This window comes from Bactrocera oleae, chromosome 5, assembly GCF_042242935.1.
Source record: "Bactrocera oleae isolate idBacOlea1 chromosome 5, idBacOlea1, whole genome shotgun sequence".
In the NCBI taxonomy this organism is placed as follows: Eukaryota; Metazoa; Arthropoda; class Insecta; order Diptera; family Tephritidae; genus Bactrocera; species Bactrocera oleae.
Window position 1 is genome coordinate 1992662 of NC_091539.1, and position 16956 is coordinate 2009617.

The 16956-nt window shown below is 32.3% G+C and overlaps 1 protein-coding gene across 6 annotated transcripts in view; it reads left to right on the top strand.

The window, feature by feature from the left end:
• LOC106621223 (uncharacterized) overlaps positions 1-13327 on the top strand; it is a 64547-nt gene extending 51220 nt beyond the window's left edge. For 3 of the 6 annotated variants that reach the window (XM_036359412.2, XM_036359407.2, XM_036359416.2), the window contains 7 exons: positions 1041-1328; positions 9403-9653; positions 9712-9815; positions 9892-10306; positions 10373-10848; positions 10933-11055; positions 12777-13327. In XM_036359412.2, the coding sequence (XP_036215305.2) occupies positions 1041-1328; positions 9403-9653; positions 9712-9815; positions 9892-10306; positions 10373-10848; positions 10933-11055; positions 12777-12896 (1777 nt within the window). In that variant the 3' untranslated portion in view covers positions 12897-13327. The remainder of the gene's footprint in view (positions 1-1040; positions 1329-9402; positions 9654-9711; positions 9816-9891; positions 10307-10372; positions 10849-10932; positions 11056-12776) is intronic. The other 3 variants (XM_036359410.2, XM_036359409.2, XM_036359411.2) reach the window with 3 other exon arrangements.
• Positions 13328-16956: the final 3629 nt, after the last annotated feature.

Below are 16956 nucleotides of genomic sequence, written 5' to 3' on the forward strand. Positions count from 1 at the left end.
AGGGCGTAGAACATTAATTACAAATAAATTACAGAAAAACAAGAAAAAACGTTAACTTCGGTAACACCGCAGCTATAATACGCTTCGAAGGCACATTTCTTATAGCAGAAAAGGGTATGCATAGATCTTTAGCTTGATTTTGATCGATCAGCTTACATGGCAGCTGTAAGCAGTAGCGGTTCGATATGGCCACTATAATCGAAGATTATATAATATATATCGTTAAGATAATTTCGTCACATAAAAAAGTTTTCTGTACTAGAATATTCATAGTGGTCCGATATCGGCGATTTCGAGTTGCTTGGGGAGAAAAGAACGTGCACAAAATTTCAAATCGATATCTCAAAAACTGAAAAACTAGTCTTACAGAGCTCAACTCAGCTTGTGGCGCTGATCTGATGTATCTATGCTTTATAGGGTTGCCGAAATTTTCTTCTAGGTCTATAATATAATATGTTCGTTTATGCAAATATATAAGATATACATACAGATGCATATATGTATACTAGGGTGGGTAAAAAAAAAATTGTTTTCAATTTTTTTTTTCCCACCCTAATGTATACATAAATATATAATTTTATATCACCATGCATTATAATGCATACATGCAAGTGTAAATAGCACAACTATGCAATGCAAACCGCAATTTACGCTTATTACAATCAATTATCAGTTCAATGGTTCAATGGGCAATTGATATGATAATGTCAATCGCCCATACTGATAATAATAAGCTGCAATAAATATGTAAGCAAAGATTATAATGTTTATTAATTGCACTGCCAGTTTTGTGAAACACTATCATTGTTATTGCAAATAAATACACACAAATGTCTGTACATAATGTACAAGAAAATATTAATCTATCTGTGGTTTCAACTGCGTAACCGATCCGCTCTTATAATACTTGTACTCACAGCACTTATATGCATTGTCTATTTGCATGCACTTAGTATAATCTCTCGTTTATTATACCATATCCTTTAATTTCATATGTGCAATTTCTTTTAATCTTTGCTTCACCTTTTTCGTACTTGCAGCGTCAGTACATTTGCTGCAACTCCCAACGATTCTACTTCCATGGCACCATTGCAAAGTCACGCTGAAACGCAAAGTGTCACAACATTAAACTTTCAGGACAAAGAAACCTCGCCGAACGGCAGCAACTCGAGCAGTTCGAGCAGAACGCAGCTGACGCAAAAACAAAAGCAACAGCAACAGCAACATAAGCGCCAAAGCTCCAATCAAAGTGATAATTACAACACAGCCTATTCGACAACATCGGACAGTTCAACGCAGTATCTGAACAATTGTCGGTTTGAAACCAGGTGAGTCAATTAGCGATGCATAGATATTATTATTACCAATTATATTAAGTGGTTATTCCAAACTCACAAAATGCTATTTTCAACTTTAATTTGAGCGTGTAAATGCTTTCTAGTTAAATAGTGGTTCTCTCTGAAAAATTTGTTCGTTCAGCAGTAACCTAAAGTCGATTGCAGATATTATGAAGAAAAGAAAGAATATATGTGAAAGGGAAATTGAGAGCGAAGAACTGCAAATCAATGCGTACATATTAAAAGCAATTGAGGTTATAATACATATTTATGCACATTTAATTTAGTAAAATTTAGGTTAATAGCGTATTATTTAGTTATTTCTTAATTTTTGAAAATCTTGAAAGCATTTTTTTATATTGTTAGAAATCAAGTTAAACATAAATATAAAATGCTACTATATAGTGTATATGTATTGTATATATAAACACGATTAATGCAGAGAAAGTTGTGCGTCTGTACAAAGCGAAAGAGTTTTTGTTTAATATTTTATGCGCTTCTTTATTTCATCCATCCATCAATCAAAATAACACAAGCTATGCTTCTTGAGAGTAAAAAGAAAATAAAAATGCATTCGATTTTTCAGTTTTATGTACTTTATGTGTATATATATGTATCCATTTACAACAACTACAAAAAATATTTCTTAATTAACAAAAATTTGTAAACCAACAACAGCTGATTGCTTCGTGGATATTCATGTTGTCGTAAAATACTCACGCGACAGCAGCAATGAAACGCCTACAAAATAAAATACCGACTAAGAACTAACGACATAAGTAAAAGTAATGCATCCATTAAAATACTTAGATACAAATTTCAGATAGCAGAGCGAGTGTTTAATAGCACACTGAGAGTTAAGCGACATTATTGTGAATTCTTTATGTAGAAAGCCGCTTTAGTTTATCAGCAGCGTGTGGATGGTTACAGCTTTTCGTTGGGGAGGCGTGGGTTTTGGTAACCACTTTAAATATGTGTCAATTTATATGTAAAGTGTGATCCGTTTCTAGAAGGAAGACACAAATTTAATAGCGTATGTTTATTATCATTCGAAAGAACATTCTTTGGCATTTACTTTGTTCAGGCGTAAGTCTTTCCATGATAAAATGTCAAACAATACTGAACAAAAATAACACGACAGCTTGACACTACTCACGCGTGATCTGTCAAAAAAAGGCTATTGAAAAAAGTAACGCTACTTGGATCACCCGTTATATGTATGAATAAAATTTTTTTTATGGTGACTAGGCGTTGATTAGAAGTTAATCAAATAAAAACTCAAATGTATGCTTATATTGCTGCGGCAGGCGTAAATTAGAGTTATTGCGCCGTTAATATTATTAGATTTCTTATTGTGAGTTAGTTTATCTTAGCTCTTTAAGGTTTTTAAAATTGTTAATAATTAGTATTTTATTATATTTAGTGTTATAGAAAAACTCGATAATCATTGTAAGCGACTCGATAACAACACAAAAACCAAAATAATAGATAAATCGAGAAATATCTGTATCATAAAGATTTAACAAGAGAAACATAGAAATTCAGCATTTCTTAACTTCTATCTGTTCAAAAAAAATATATAAAATAAAACTTTATTTTTCATATTAAAAAAAAAAAATTAAAAAAAAAATATTTTTCATATTAAAAAAAAAAAAATAATAATAATAATGTTTTATTGACACTTTCAAGTTAGTATTAACATTTCATTGATTATTTTGCACTTATCAGAGCTGTCTATTATTCTCACAAATTTTATCTGACTACTCATCATACTATGTTCCCATGTATTGTATATTGCTATTTAACCCTAAAGTGTTAGAATGTCAGTGAGGTGTCAGCAAATGGCTTAAGTTAGCAACATTATCAGCAGCATAAAAAAATCACCATTTGCACACCTGTTCGTGCTATATGCAAACCGATAAAATAAAAATTGGTAAAAATTGGTAAAAAGTTGTTATCTCATAACATTTTGTGCCTATGAACCGATAACTGCATGCAAACAAATCAATTTTTAACGCAAATATACAGTTATGCATTAGGCTATCGAAGGGCTTGATAGCTCCGCGGCGTTTCTTAAGTAAAACAGGTGTTCGTGAGGCGATAAGATTAATGCTATTTCTAAAGTGCCATCATCGATTCGTTGCTATCGATAATGAAAATAAAAGACCGTTCGAGATACATGAAAATGCCCACCATGATGTTTGACAATTACTCATCACATGTGGGTAATGTCAATGCGTCAGCGAGTCATTCAAAAGTTGCTTCGTTTGCTGCAAAAATACAATACAAACACGCTTACATTCTAGGATTTCTACCACTAACATTTTTTATAATATTTAGTTTTTTATTCGATACATATTCTAGTATTACTTTCTATATGCGGTGGTTTTTGTAGCCCTCTAGTTTGAAAAGTTTAAACTCGCTAATATAATAGCTGCTCAATCACAATAGCTACGCTCTGTTTAGGGCACCTTGTGATCGTTTTCAATTTTTATTACCGATTTTATTGGCAATATTACGATACTCATGACTGTGCAGCAATTCACAGCAACGTGATATACTTAATCACAAGCGATATACCCGGAAAACTGGTGCATTGTGACTAACCAAATGGTTGCAAAAACTAAGTTCATGCTGCGAAACTTCCTACTTAACGCTGTAAGTGTCGCAAAGAAGTTCCTCGTTCCATTGCCTGTTTTAAGTAATTTTCAACGTAGCTCTCTTTTATATTTGTATACTCTAAATACAGTATATTAAGTTTGCCAATTTTTCCAGTGGTTAAGCTGCAATTAAGAATAGTTGCGCAATATTTTAGATAAGTACTTACCGTTATCTCCCAGCTGTGCTGATTTGACGTAGAAATCCGATAAATCATTGCCATATGTTCACAATCATTGCTGCTCACTTGCACATGTTTTCTATATACTAGTATAAGGGTGTGTACACATTTTCACAGACCACCTGTCCACTTGTCTATTAACGCGCCATATTGTCGACACTCATACAGTAAATAATAATACAAACCCCCTTTACTATTTTGCAAACTGATAAGTACTGGTAACATAAATCCAAAATTCAGCTCAGGCCAAGCAGAGGCGGTAACTTTAGTTGGCAAACGTTTGTTGACAAAAGTAGTTCGGAAATGCCACAGAGCGGCTTAATCCAACAGCGTAAAGTATTTACACATACATATTGATTGAAGTAAGAGTGAAATTAATGAAATTATGCTGCGCATAAATGCTTATTGGCAGTTCAGCAGGTGCGCTTAAAAGTTTTTTAGTAGCTCCGTGCAATCAGAGTTGCACATTTTTTTATATTATCTTAAAAATTTTCGGATTAAAAATTAAATTTTTATTGGAATTGGAATGTTGGGATTAAAGTTAAATTTTTATGTTGCAATTTGCAATTTATTAAATTTAAATTGAAAACTTAAAAAATTATATTTATTGCATGCAATTAAATTTTTATGATTTTAAACCAAGATGTTTGATATTAAAAATTGAAAATATTATTTTATATATTATATTTGTTTTGAATGAACACGAAATAATGTTAATTTTAAAACAAATTCATTTTTTAATTCTTACTTGTAATTATATGCTTGAGTTTAAAAGTTAACGCGGAAAAAGTTAATTCTAAAACAAATTCTTTTTTTCTTCTTCTTAATTATGTGCTTGAGTTTAAAAATTTTATTTATTATATTTCAATCCTGTAGTTGGGATTCGGTTTTCGAGATTATACATTTTTTTTCTGCGCTGGATTAATATATTTTTAATTTTTTATCCCTTATTTGGGATTACAAAAAAAAAAAAAATAATTAAAATGTGTATCAAAAATTGTTTAGTCCATTATTTGCAACACTGCGTGCAGTAAATATAATATTTTTTAAATTTAAAATTGTATCAAATAATTAATTTCAATTAAATTTAAATGTTTAATTGTTTATTTATTTTTTTTTTTATTTAAATTTTTTCAATTAATTAATTTCATTTTAATTTAAATGTTAATTAAATTTTTTTTATGCATTACTTGCAACCCTGCGTGCCATAAATATACTTTTTTTCAATTTAAAATTTTATCAATTAATGAATTTAAAGGTTAATTGCATTTTTTAATGCATTATTTGCAAACCTGCGTGCAATAAATATAATTTATTTTTCAATTTTAATTTTTTTTAAATTAATTAATTTCAGTTTTTATAATTTTTTTATATTATAATTTGAATTTATATGTGCAATTTGCGATTTGCAATTTCATTTTTGCTGTTTCCTATATTTTTATTAATTATTTTATTAGTTTAACTTTATCACTTACTTAAAAATGCATTACAATAGATCAAATGCAAATATATATACATATTATATATGCAAGTATGCATGCGCTCTACAAATACCCGGTTTTTTCAATCGCTCGGCTACATCTCATCAAGCTGATAAGCACAGCCGCTGATAACAGCAAGTAAAACAAATAACGGCAGTTATACAGGCATATAGACTTCTATTCCACCACCTGTTAATCCGAAACGCTTAAGGTAGTTAATGCCCACCACTTGCCCGTTAACCAACTACAAACAGTCTGAACTTTATGGCATTTCACAGACATATGTGCATACATATGTACATGTATAGAAAATCCTGGTCAATATTACTTTGCTTTATGGCCGCTTGAAAAATTCACCGCCGTCGTTGGTTTAGTTTGTTAAGTGCGCGGGAGCGATAAAGTTGCAAATTATTTGCGCGCAACGAAAATGTTTCGAACGTAAAAATATAGTATTTCTCGCGTCAACATACATATGTATATATGTGCATGCTAAACAAGCATAAATATATTTTTGTGAATCCCAGCATACCTCTGTAATAGCGTATTAGATGTGATAACACAGCAAATACGACGCTAAATTTGACAGCGTTTTGAAATACACCACAGTGGTGACTTGTCTGTCGCACGCGTTAAGGCAAATGCCAAAAAGTATACGGTTTCTTAAACCGCAAAAGAAAAGCAAAGCCAAAACTAGAAGTGTTACTGTGCTTGTGATTTAATCGATTCTCAATCACTTTGAAGCATTTTAACATACATATAACAATGACAAAGACCAATGACACGCTAAGCAATCTAATTTATAGCGCGAAGAGTGTTTTTCAGCCGCGAAGTGAAAATGATTTAAAATCGTTCGAAAATTATATATACGATAATTACATATCCGATTTGGAGGGCGACGGCGAATCAATTCCGACGCCAACGGTAGAAAATGATAAGCGCGCCAAGCGTAGATCCATATTCGAATTGCCTTGGAAGCAACATGAGGACACGTACGCCGTGGAGTTCTATTGCGCCGCCTCAAGGGAGTAAGTTAGCATGCATTTTTAAATAACAAACATAATTCTTAATAACGGGAAGTATTAGCGCTTCAGGCTGTCAAATAACATTTAAAAAATATAAATAATAAAATTATAAATAATAAAAAATATAAAAATAAAAAATACCAAGAAAAGTTGGGCTATGAATGCGCTGTGTAGAGTCACATTTTCGCGGTTTTTTTTAATTGCGGCGTTCACCTTCTTCACGATATAACAAAAATATTAGTGATGGCAGCTTTGTTGAGTCTAAAATAAGTCTATATGAATACTAATTCATAAAAGTGATTCGAAATCTTGATATTTTTTAAGTCATTGCCATTGCTGGCTTATTCAAAACATAGCAGAATTTCAAATAAAAATATCGTGCTTACTTTACGAATTCTGCTGTGCCAGTACTTAACTATATCAAAGGAAAATTCATTATTTACTCTTCGTAGCATGTACCTACATCAATAATATTTTCGTTGCATAAGCCACTTTAGATAGCTACTGCCGCGTAATGGTTAATCAATAGTTAAGGTGCAATTAAATTATGAAATAAGTAGAACAAGTATTCTTTCGCACAATAAAGAGTTTATGGCTTAACCTCAAAGGTGACGGTTTAAAGATTAGAAAACTGGGCACTAGCAGCGCTTCATTAAATGGGTTAATATTGTGGAATAATAGAACTTGAAATATTGTGCAATATTTAAGCATTTGATAGCATACATTTCCTCTAGTTGAAAATTATTTTCCAAGGAATTAAAAATAATGCTTACTACCTCAAAAACAAAACATAGAAAATTAAATGCAAGCCAAACTACAATATGTGCCTTTGTGCGTGTCTCAGCTTTAAATATGGGCCAATTAATATTTTACAGACAAAACAGCTGTCAGCGTGGGAGTGCTGCCAAATATTCTCCCATAGTTTTTTTTTATATACAATAATTTAATCGCGACACTTATATGCTTATTTATATATAATTGTTTTTCTGCGTATATTTGTGAACATAAGTATCTACAGAGAGTGCTATTTTGCAATGATTGCTTTATTGTTAATTATCCCCGTGATTTATTTTCAATTAGCCGTAAGCTAGTTATACATATGATGTTTGTATATACACGAACTAGTCTTTTAGTTTTTGAGATATCGAGCCGAAATTTTGCACACGTCCATTTCTCCACAAAAAGAGCAGCTTTGTCGGAACAACCGATATCAGACCACTATAGCATATAGCTGCCATACAAACTGAGCGATGAAAAGAAGTCTTCGTATAGAAAATTTTTTTATTTGATAAGATATCGTTACGAAATTTGCACAAGACATTGCTTTAATCTCTGAGAATATTGTTCAGATTGCACTACTATAGCATATAGCTGTTATACAAACCGAACGATCAAAATAAAGTTTTCGTATGGAAAAATGTTGAGTTTGGCGAGATATCTGCACGAAATTAAGGATGGATTATTGTATAAGGCAACGGTATAATCTTCGTACAAGTTGTTTTATTTTTGAAAGCTATTGTAGATTCGGTGTAGCCGAAGTTATTGCTCTTCTTGTTTGCTTAAACAGTCAAGTATCTATCTAAAAAATATATATAGATTTTTGTACGAAATTATTTTATTCCACCATTAGTTTACCTTCTCGCAAATTTTGAAATCCATTATTTAACTGTCTGGCGTGGTTTACTGTGGTATGAGGGCGCATATATGTATGTATGCTTAAAGCTTAAAATACGCTATTTTGCTGACGTCAAAAATAACTAAAAATTGCTATTTTTTATTTATATTATTCTTATTGCGATCCTATTAATAATAATTAAAAATCTTGCATGACAGCCAAAACATGATACAAAAAAATATATAAAATTCTACAAAGCAGTAAGCAACAACAGCAATTTATAATATGTATAGTTGCTGTCGCATAGCATCTCAGCAATCAAGGTGTTGTTCGCTAAATTAATATGCTTTATTAATACACACATTGTGTCATTGTTGTCTTTGCTTATGCCTAACGGTATATGCCATGCTATGACGTCATGAATAAACGCTAATGATTGCGTGCGCGTCGTCAAAAAACGACCACAAGAGCGAAAAATAACAAACGTCACCAACCAACGCGAATTTATGGTCGGCATGCAGCAAAACAATAACAAAAAAAATAAATGCCAATGAAAAATAATAAACAAAACAGCTGCTGTGCGAGGTAGTTCGCAAATGTCATCATAAGCGCATACTATATCAAATTAGGCAAATATTGAGGAATGCAGTTCGCACACATATCTCAACGTTCATTTATGTTTGGCGTGAATTTATTCAAAATAAACAATAAATAATATATTTTCAAATATTAGCGAAATTTTGGCACTCAGCGTTGCAGAAATGAGTTCACAAGGAAATTTATTTGCTTTAGTATATTTCATAAGGCATCGCCGGAAGACGCATTGCATCTCTGTACGGCAACTTGGTAGCTCAAAGGTTTTTACAAAAGTGCGCTTATAAAAAATTATTCACTTTTTTTCTCGAAACGCTGTTTTTGTGTCTTTGAGATAAATTTCTTCGATATGGCTGTAACAATCTACTATAAAAGTTGAAATTTGTCGGCGTCAGCGCGTTTCTTCGGACTTGCAAGTAGAAATAAACACTTAAGATTAGTTTATATTAATATATACTACCTTCACTGATTTTTTTAATAGACACTCATAGCTTATTTCTCCTTTGCATTGCAGATCTTTGTACACAATTGCGCCGAGCGGATCCACTACCAGCATACGCAGCATCAGCCCAACGTCGCGTAAGAGTGCCACCAACACCACGGCGAAGCATGAGCAATCGACAGCGGCAGCAACAGCTGCTGCCGCCGCTGCAACAGCGGTGCCTGCCGAGAAGGAGAAGAAGCGCAAGGAAGTCTCCAGTTCGCGTGTGAAGAAATTCCATCGGCACTTTACGCAAGTCTCCAAAGATGAGAAGCTCATCAATTGTGCGTAAAATGTGCAATGAAAACGGTTCAGATTTCTAATAATTTTTGAAAATTGTAGATTTTTCCTGTGCGCTTGTTAGTGACATACTGCTGCAAGGACACCTTTATATAACAGATCAGCATTTTGCATTCTATTCAAATGTGTTTGGTTATGTTACCAAGGTGAGTACGAAGAGGCTCGCATTCAATTGTTGATAAACAGTAAATTTAAATTATTTTTGTGTTCACTTCAAACCAGGTTGTCATACCCACGTCGTCCGTCACGAAAATCTCCAAAGAGAAGTTGGCGAAAATTATACCGAATGCCGTGGGTGTCGCCACCGCCGATGAGCGGCATGTCTTCGGTAGTTTTATGAGCCGTGAGGCAGCCTTCCGTCTAATGTGCAGCGTTTGTCCGCCATTAGCACCCATTGAAAATCTTCCAAAAGCACCCGCAGACATTGAAATTTCCGAAGAATACTCAATTGAGGACGACAGCAGCTGTTCGATTAGCGGCAACGAGAGTCCACCACAAGCTCTAATTGCAGCAGTCACCGCCAACATTGGCGCAATCGACGAACTTGGCCAAACGCTGATACACCGCAATGTAACTGGCTCCAGTGTAAGCATTGCCGATGGCACCGCAGCAGCAAATGAAAACCATCGACATTCCGGTGAGTGCAAGTGCACACTCGTAAAGTAGCATCAATAAAATAAAAATCACTTGCAATACATTGCAGATATTCCAATAGATGCCAAACAAGCCGGCGCTTTTACCAACACAACAATGCGCGCATCAGCGCCACCCTCGGCACGCTACAACTCGAGCAACGGCAAAACTGCCAGCGGCGCAGACGGTACGCCGACTGCAAATGCCAGCAGTGGTGAAGGCATAACGACCGCCGGTATTGCACTAATTGTGACTGGCACCAATACGTCAGGCTCATCGTCGCCCACACCATCAACATCTTCCTCGCTGCCAATCACAGTGATGGGCAGCACACCTAAGTCAGCAGCGCATGCGGCTGTGTCGAGCTTTAGAACGCTGACGCAGAAGGCGCTGCTGCGCTTGAAATTCCCCAAGGAATTACATGTCGTTTACTTAGGTGTGCTGCTCACTATGGTGCTGGCGCTATTCTCTGTTTTTCTGCTCTATCGAATACTGGACATTGAGGCGAAAACGAGCGCATATCGCTCGCCAAACGAATTTAATTGGGTGAGTAGGATTGGCGGCGTGTGCGCATGCGTATGTGTATTAAACTAATGCTGCTTTCTTTGTCGACATTTTGTTTGCTTCCAGCAGCGCGCCGGCACCGATGACGATATATTTGCGGAGGCTTTGCGTTGGCAAAAGGAGCTGCAAGCTAAAAGCACCGAAGAAGCTCAAGATATACTTACACACAATTTAGAGCAGATTGCCAAGGTGAGTCGAGTTTACAAATATGACATTTTATAACACAAATATGAAAGTATTGTTGAGCATGCTGATAGAGTGGACTATACTATACTATATAGGAAAGTATTTTAGCAGATCGAGCACAGAAACGTTATTATTATAGCAACTTAAAATATTCGCAACTTGTATTGGCGCATACTTCTGGTGTTGGCCTTTGATTTGTTATCTTCCACATCGCGTGAGCAGTTTAATTAAAAGATGAAATATATAAAGTACACATATTCACACGTCGTATGGTCATGCCCGATTTCCGTTGCCACCGTCAATATATTTATGTGTTTTATAAGTTTCATTAGTCACCTGGCCGTAATCATTCACACGCCAGATGTCTGCCTTGTAATTGGCGACATTTTTAGCAGCGCTTATCAGCCCCCGATAAGCAAAAACAAAATATAAAAAAAAAATTTTAATTATTAGCGCTTCTCAGAAATAACTTAATTAAACGACAGGTGCCAAAAATGGCAATATATAGTTTTTGAATGCAATCGATTACTATAAAAATCGTTTTATCGGTTTCTATATTACTTAATGAGGCGAGTAACGGATTTCAGTTGATTGTGCTAGTCATGCGCGCACTCTAAGGGAAATTTTCGCAAAATTCACGTAATTATCTATTATCACAACTTATATATACAATTCATTTTATTATTGGGATTTTTTTTTATTGAATTACTTTTTTTTATTAAACTACTTTTTTTATTGAATTGTTGGTTTTTTTTTGTATAATTGAATTATTAGTTTTTCTTTTTATTGGCATACACCAATCAAATGTCAGTTTTTGTTTGACTGGGCAATAACATAAACTATTGAGATTGTGGCTAAAAATTGTGAGATGTGGCTCCACCGTCGCGTCAAGTTTTTATATATCTTTAATTCCATCTTCAATACAATGAAGCATAATGCGCCAATTCAAATGCAATTCATAAATCAGAGATGCGTGTGGCCCTAGTTATCAGCCAGGGGCTCTAAAACAGCTGCCAATGAAAAGAAAAAATCATGCAGTTGCTTTTAGAATGATAATTTTAAAAACTAAAATATACAACAAAAGTTCCAATCGAAAACCAGACAGCCAAATAGAGCCATATAACTAATTAAGTGGCTTAACTAATGTGACAACCTGAAAAAGTCGAATTTTAGGTATTAAAAAAAAAACTAGTCTATCAATGATTTCAAAATTAAGGTTATGTTCATACCAGAGCTCTTAAAATTATTCGAATAACTCCAAAACCGATTATTTTTTATATCCGGTTTGTTATGTATTTGGTATTTGTATGGTTTAGTATGTTATTTTTAAAGTTATAACTTATCGATTTGTAAAAGATCGATAATTGTTTTTGAACCCGATTATTTTTTATATCCGGTTTGTTATGTATTTGGTATTTGTATGGTTTAGTATGTTATTTTTAAAGTTATAACTTATCGATTTGTAAAAGATCGATAATTGTTTTTGAACTTTCAAACTAGGCGTGTCCCTTAAGAAGAGAAACAGTTAGAAAAAATTAAATGAAATGCTTTAAATTATATTTTTATTTATATACATATTATTATATATATTTATATACATATTATTATTTTGTTATATTTATATTATATATTATATTATATATTTATGATTTTATGATTTTTGGACACTTATTTGATAACTTTAATATTTTCGTCATTGTAAATTAATATAAACGGTACTGCAGCCTTTATATTATCGTATCTCTGCTCCGCTCTCTTTTCAGGTGCGTCGCAGCTTAGAAACGCTCTCAATGTTAATCCATGACAGAAGCGCAGCTCATGAACAGCGCGACGAAAGTGACTGAATTTATATTTTTAATTAATTTTAATTACAATTTAACCGTAAAAGGAAAAGTCACGATCCTTTCACACACATACATACATACATACATACTACATAGTTACACATTACTTTTAAGCTGATAAACTACGTTTAAATTAAAGCAGTTATATTTACTTTAATGTAATAAATTCAAAATAAGCACTACATACAAACATAAATGAAGCAGAAGCAGTTGGAAAGCAAAGCATAAAGTGAAAAAGTGCGTAGAAAATGCGACAGTGGTGAGCGCTAAAGCGGTGGCGCTTAAAAGCAGTGACACAAAACAAGCAAGCAGCAAGCTTTGAAAAATGAAAAGTGAGTGCAAAACATACATACATACATGCGTAAATATGTATTTCAGGCAAATGCCGTTGGCAAACTTGCGAAACATGTAAATATATTTTCATTTTGAAATGTGCATTCTGTCAATTTAATATTTATATATAATAAATTTTTTTTTTAATAATTTCGCTGATCACTTCTTTGCATGTGGCTGTGCGCTCAAGTCAATTTTTATATGGTTCCTATTAACGGTTAAAGTAATTTCTTGGTATTGTAGTCATGCTGTTGTGCCAAAGATATTTAGAATTGATATCTGTACTGCAAAGAACCGCGAGTTGGCGTGCAAAATTGTATTTGAGACATTTTGCACGTTTCAAAATGAATTTATATTTTATGTAAAATGCAATTTAAGTCACAACAAAATGGCTAAATGTGCAAAATCGGCCAAATTATGCCAAAAATTGTTGGCAACTTTGTAAGTTTTCAAGCAAATTAGTGGAATTTAAGAAACATAATTACGCTATAATAATTGTCACTTAACCCTTATAAGCACAAAATTTGAAGTAAAGTGTTGCACTATAAAACTAAAAATATCACTGTAAAAAATGCATTGCAAACTTTAAATTTATTTAGGCGAAATTTATTGCTATTAAATTAATTTTCATATGTTTTCCAGTATTAAAAAATAGTAGAAATAACTTTATTAAGATAAAAAGTTTGCCATGCCTAAAAATCAAAAAAATTCTGTGGTTGGTCAAAAAAAAATTTTTTTATAATAAAAAATATGATAAAAATTTTTTTTATATTTAAATTTTATATTTTTTTTATATAATAAAATATTTTTTTTATATTTAAATTTTATATTTTTTTATATAATAAAAATATTTTTTATATTTAAATTTTATATTTTTTTATATAATAAAAATTTATTATATATAATAAATTTTTTTTTATATTTAAATTTTTTTTATATATAAATTTTTTTTTTATTGAAATTTTTTTCTATACACAACTTTTTTTTTTATTGTATTAAAGTTTATTGCATATTTTTATATTAAATTTCACTGTGTTCACGCTGGAAATTGAAAAAACATGCTGGCCGATGCTCACATTTAACCCTTATGTGCATACATTTTATAATATTTACCGGTACTCAAAAAAAAAGAATCAAATCAAAATAAATCAAAACTAACTGCAGCGCTGCGCCGCTGTCCGCAAATAAATAAATAAAATTAAGCAAGCATGCAATTTTTAACGATAAAACGCAAAATTAGTTTATTACGCAAGCGTTTAAAGCAACTAAGTGTTAAAATAAATTATATTATAAAAATGAGAACAAAAACAAAAACTCAACCAGCTGTGCAGCATAAAGCGCTGGCAGCAAAAAAAAACAAAATAATAAATTTATTAAAATATTACAACAACAAAAAAATAAAAACTCAAGCAAAATGGCAAAAGCCAAAAACAGAAACACTTTCAGTAACAAAACTAGCAGCTGGGACATGGTGCAATGTTGAAAACGCTTGTGGTGCCATGCGCAGTCGCAGCCGCGGCTGCAGCAATCCACGCGTTATACAAAATGACTAATTATAGACAAGTTTTCATGTGCTAACACGCGCCGTTTAGTATTAAAAATATTACATTTTCACGCATGTGAATGCCAATTCAAACTTCTTACGGCGCCTTAACCCCCATTCACACACGAAAATAAAAGGCAAGTCAAACATTTGAAAAATCATCGCATGCCATTTCCCCGCCCCTCTCTTCACACACTTTACACAGCACATTTGCCGTTAAGCATATTTTTAAGCCACTCTCAATTTGCTATTTTGCGCTCACGGCGCTGCGACAATTTTTCTACGCAAACAACAAAACACAAAAACAAAAACAAAGCACGAAAGCAGAAGTAGAAAGAAAATGCAAGCAAATCCCTTAAGCTAATTTCGGCGTGGAAATTGAGAGCGTAAGATTCCCCTGTGATACAAACAAACATGCACACAAACACACATGCATGCATACATACATACCAACATACATATATACATACATACATGCATACATACATACATATGTTTAGCATAATTTTTATTAAGTAAGAAAGTAAAATTTGCGTTTTAAAATAAATTTTAAGTTTAGCTGAAATATTTATATATTTTTAATTTATTATAAAATTATTAAATTATAAAACTATAAAATAAATTTGCAAATTTTGTTAATTTTTTGGTTTTTTTTTATGAAAACGCCACTTGTCGAAACGTTTTGTAAAGCGACATTGACCTTGAGTTAGGAATTTATTAGTTGTAATTACAAATATTTCTTGCAAATTAAAAGCTTAACGGCACTAGCTAATTAAGTATATGTGATTGTATTAACGCATTACATAATATGCGGCAGACACGCTTTCGCTCTGCTTTGCGTTTTCGACTCCTTAAGAAAAACTATGCTTAAATAATTTGTATTTATTATTGTTGTAATTAAATATACTTGTATGTTTAGTGCAATGTGTACTCAAATAAAAGCAAACGTAAACTACTTTGTGTAATTTGTATGTGTTAGTGCAGCGAAAACCGAAAGTAATAGTTTTTAAGCCGACAAACAAGTGGAGAGATTTTGTATGCATTAGTTTTGCGTTTTGTATGATTAAAAGCAACATATTATATAATTATTATAAGCTAGAAGAAGCAGCTGCGGCTTCGGCATTAAATTAGCGCGGCTACCCATTGAAATATGATACTTCCATAAAAATTAAAAAAAATAAATGCTAAAAGTGTGAAAATAAACTTAAACAAAAGCAAAAGTAAAAGCAGAAGAAAAGAAAAAGCGCATATAAAAATCTGTTTAAAAGAAATTAATAAAATTTAAAAATTCTGCAAAAAAGAAATATTTAAATATTTTTGCTTGATTGGCATACAAATACTTGTATGGCAGCGAAATCGCAAAAAAAAACAATTAAAGAAAAATAAAGAAAGAAAATACTTAAAAATTACCACAAAAGCATACAAAAATATAAAAATTATAAAATCTTAACATAAACAAAAAGCAAAGACACAGAAATTCATAAAAATTGTAAACCAGCAAAAAGCTCGTTATGGGTCTTATGTAGCATACAAAGATATACATAAATAATAGAAAACCGAATATTCGCAATAAATTATGCAATTTAGCGCAAACATGGAAATCTAAATAAAAATTGTTGTTTTATTACAAAATTGTGGCAGGTTATTGCAGCTGCATTGCACGCGGTAAGTATTGGCGCTATTCCACAAAATAAATTCAAGAAAAACAAGCATTTTGCGCGAAAATTTCACGAAAACCGACGCATAGCGACACATTTTCAAATTTCTAAAAAATATGTGTAATTACGAAATTAAATTTTTGTAAATTTTCACATTTTTAATTTTTCGCTACGACCACTAGTTCCAAAGTTACAAGCGTTTTTCTATGCGGCGGCTGCTTGCTACATACAGCTGTTGACAGCTAATTGGAAGCGTTCGCTTTTTATAGCTGACTGATGAGTATAATAATAAAAATGTTTTCATATACCGTTATTTATACTCCTAAAAGTCTTGCATTGTTTGTGTTACACTATTTACTACTAAATTCGCTCAGTTTTGTTGTTGTGTAGTGGAAGTACTGTTAATTTTTTTCCACATAGTACATGCGTCACGTTGTAATTGTTTAAAGTAACATAATTCCGCACGGTGTTAATATTTAATAATAATATCATTGATTTCTGATAAGCGTTGCTGTTGCTTAGCATA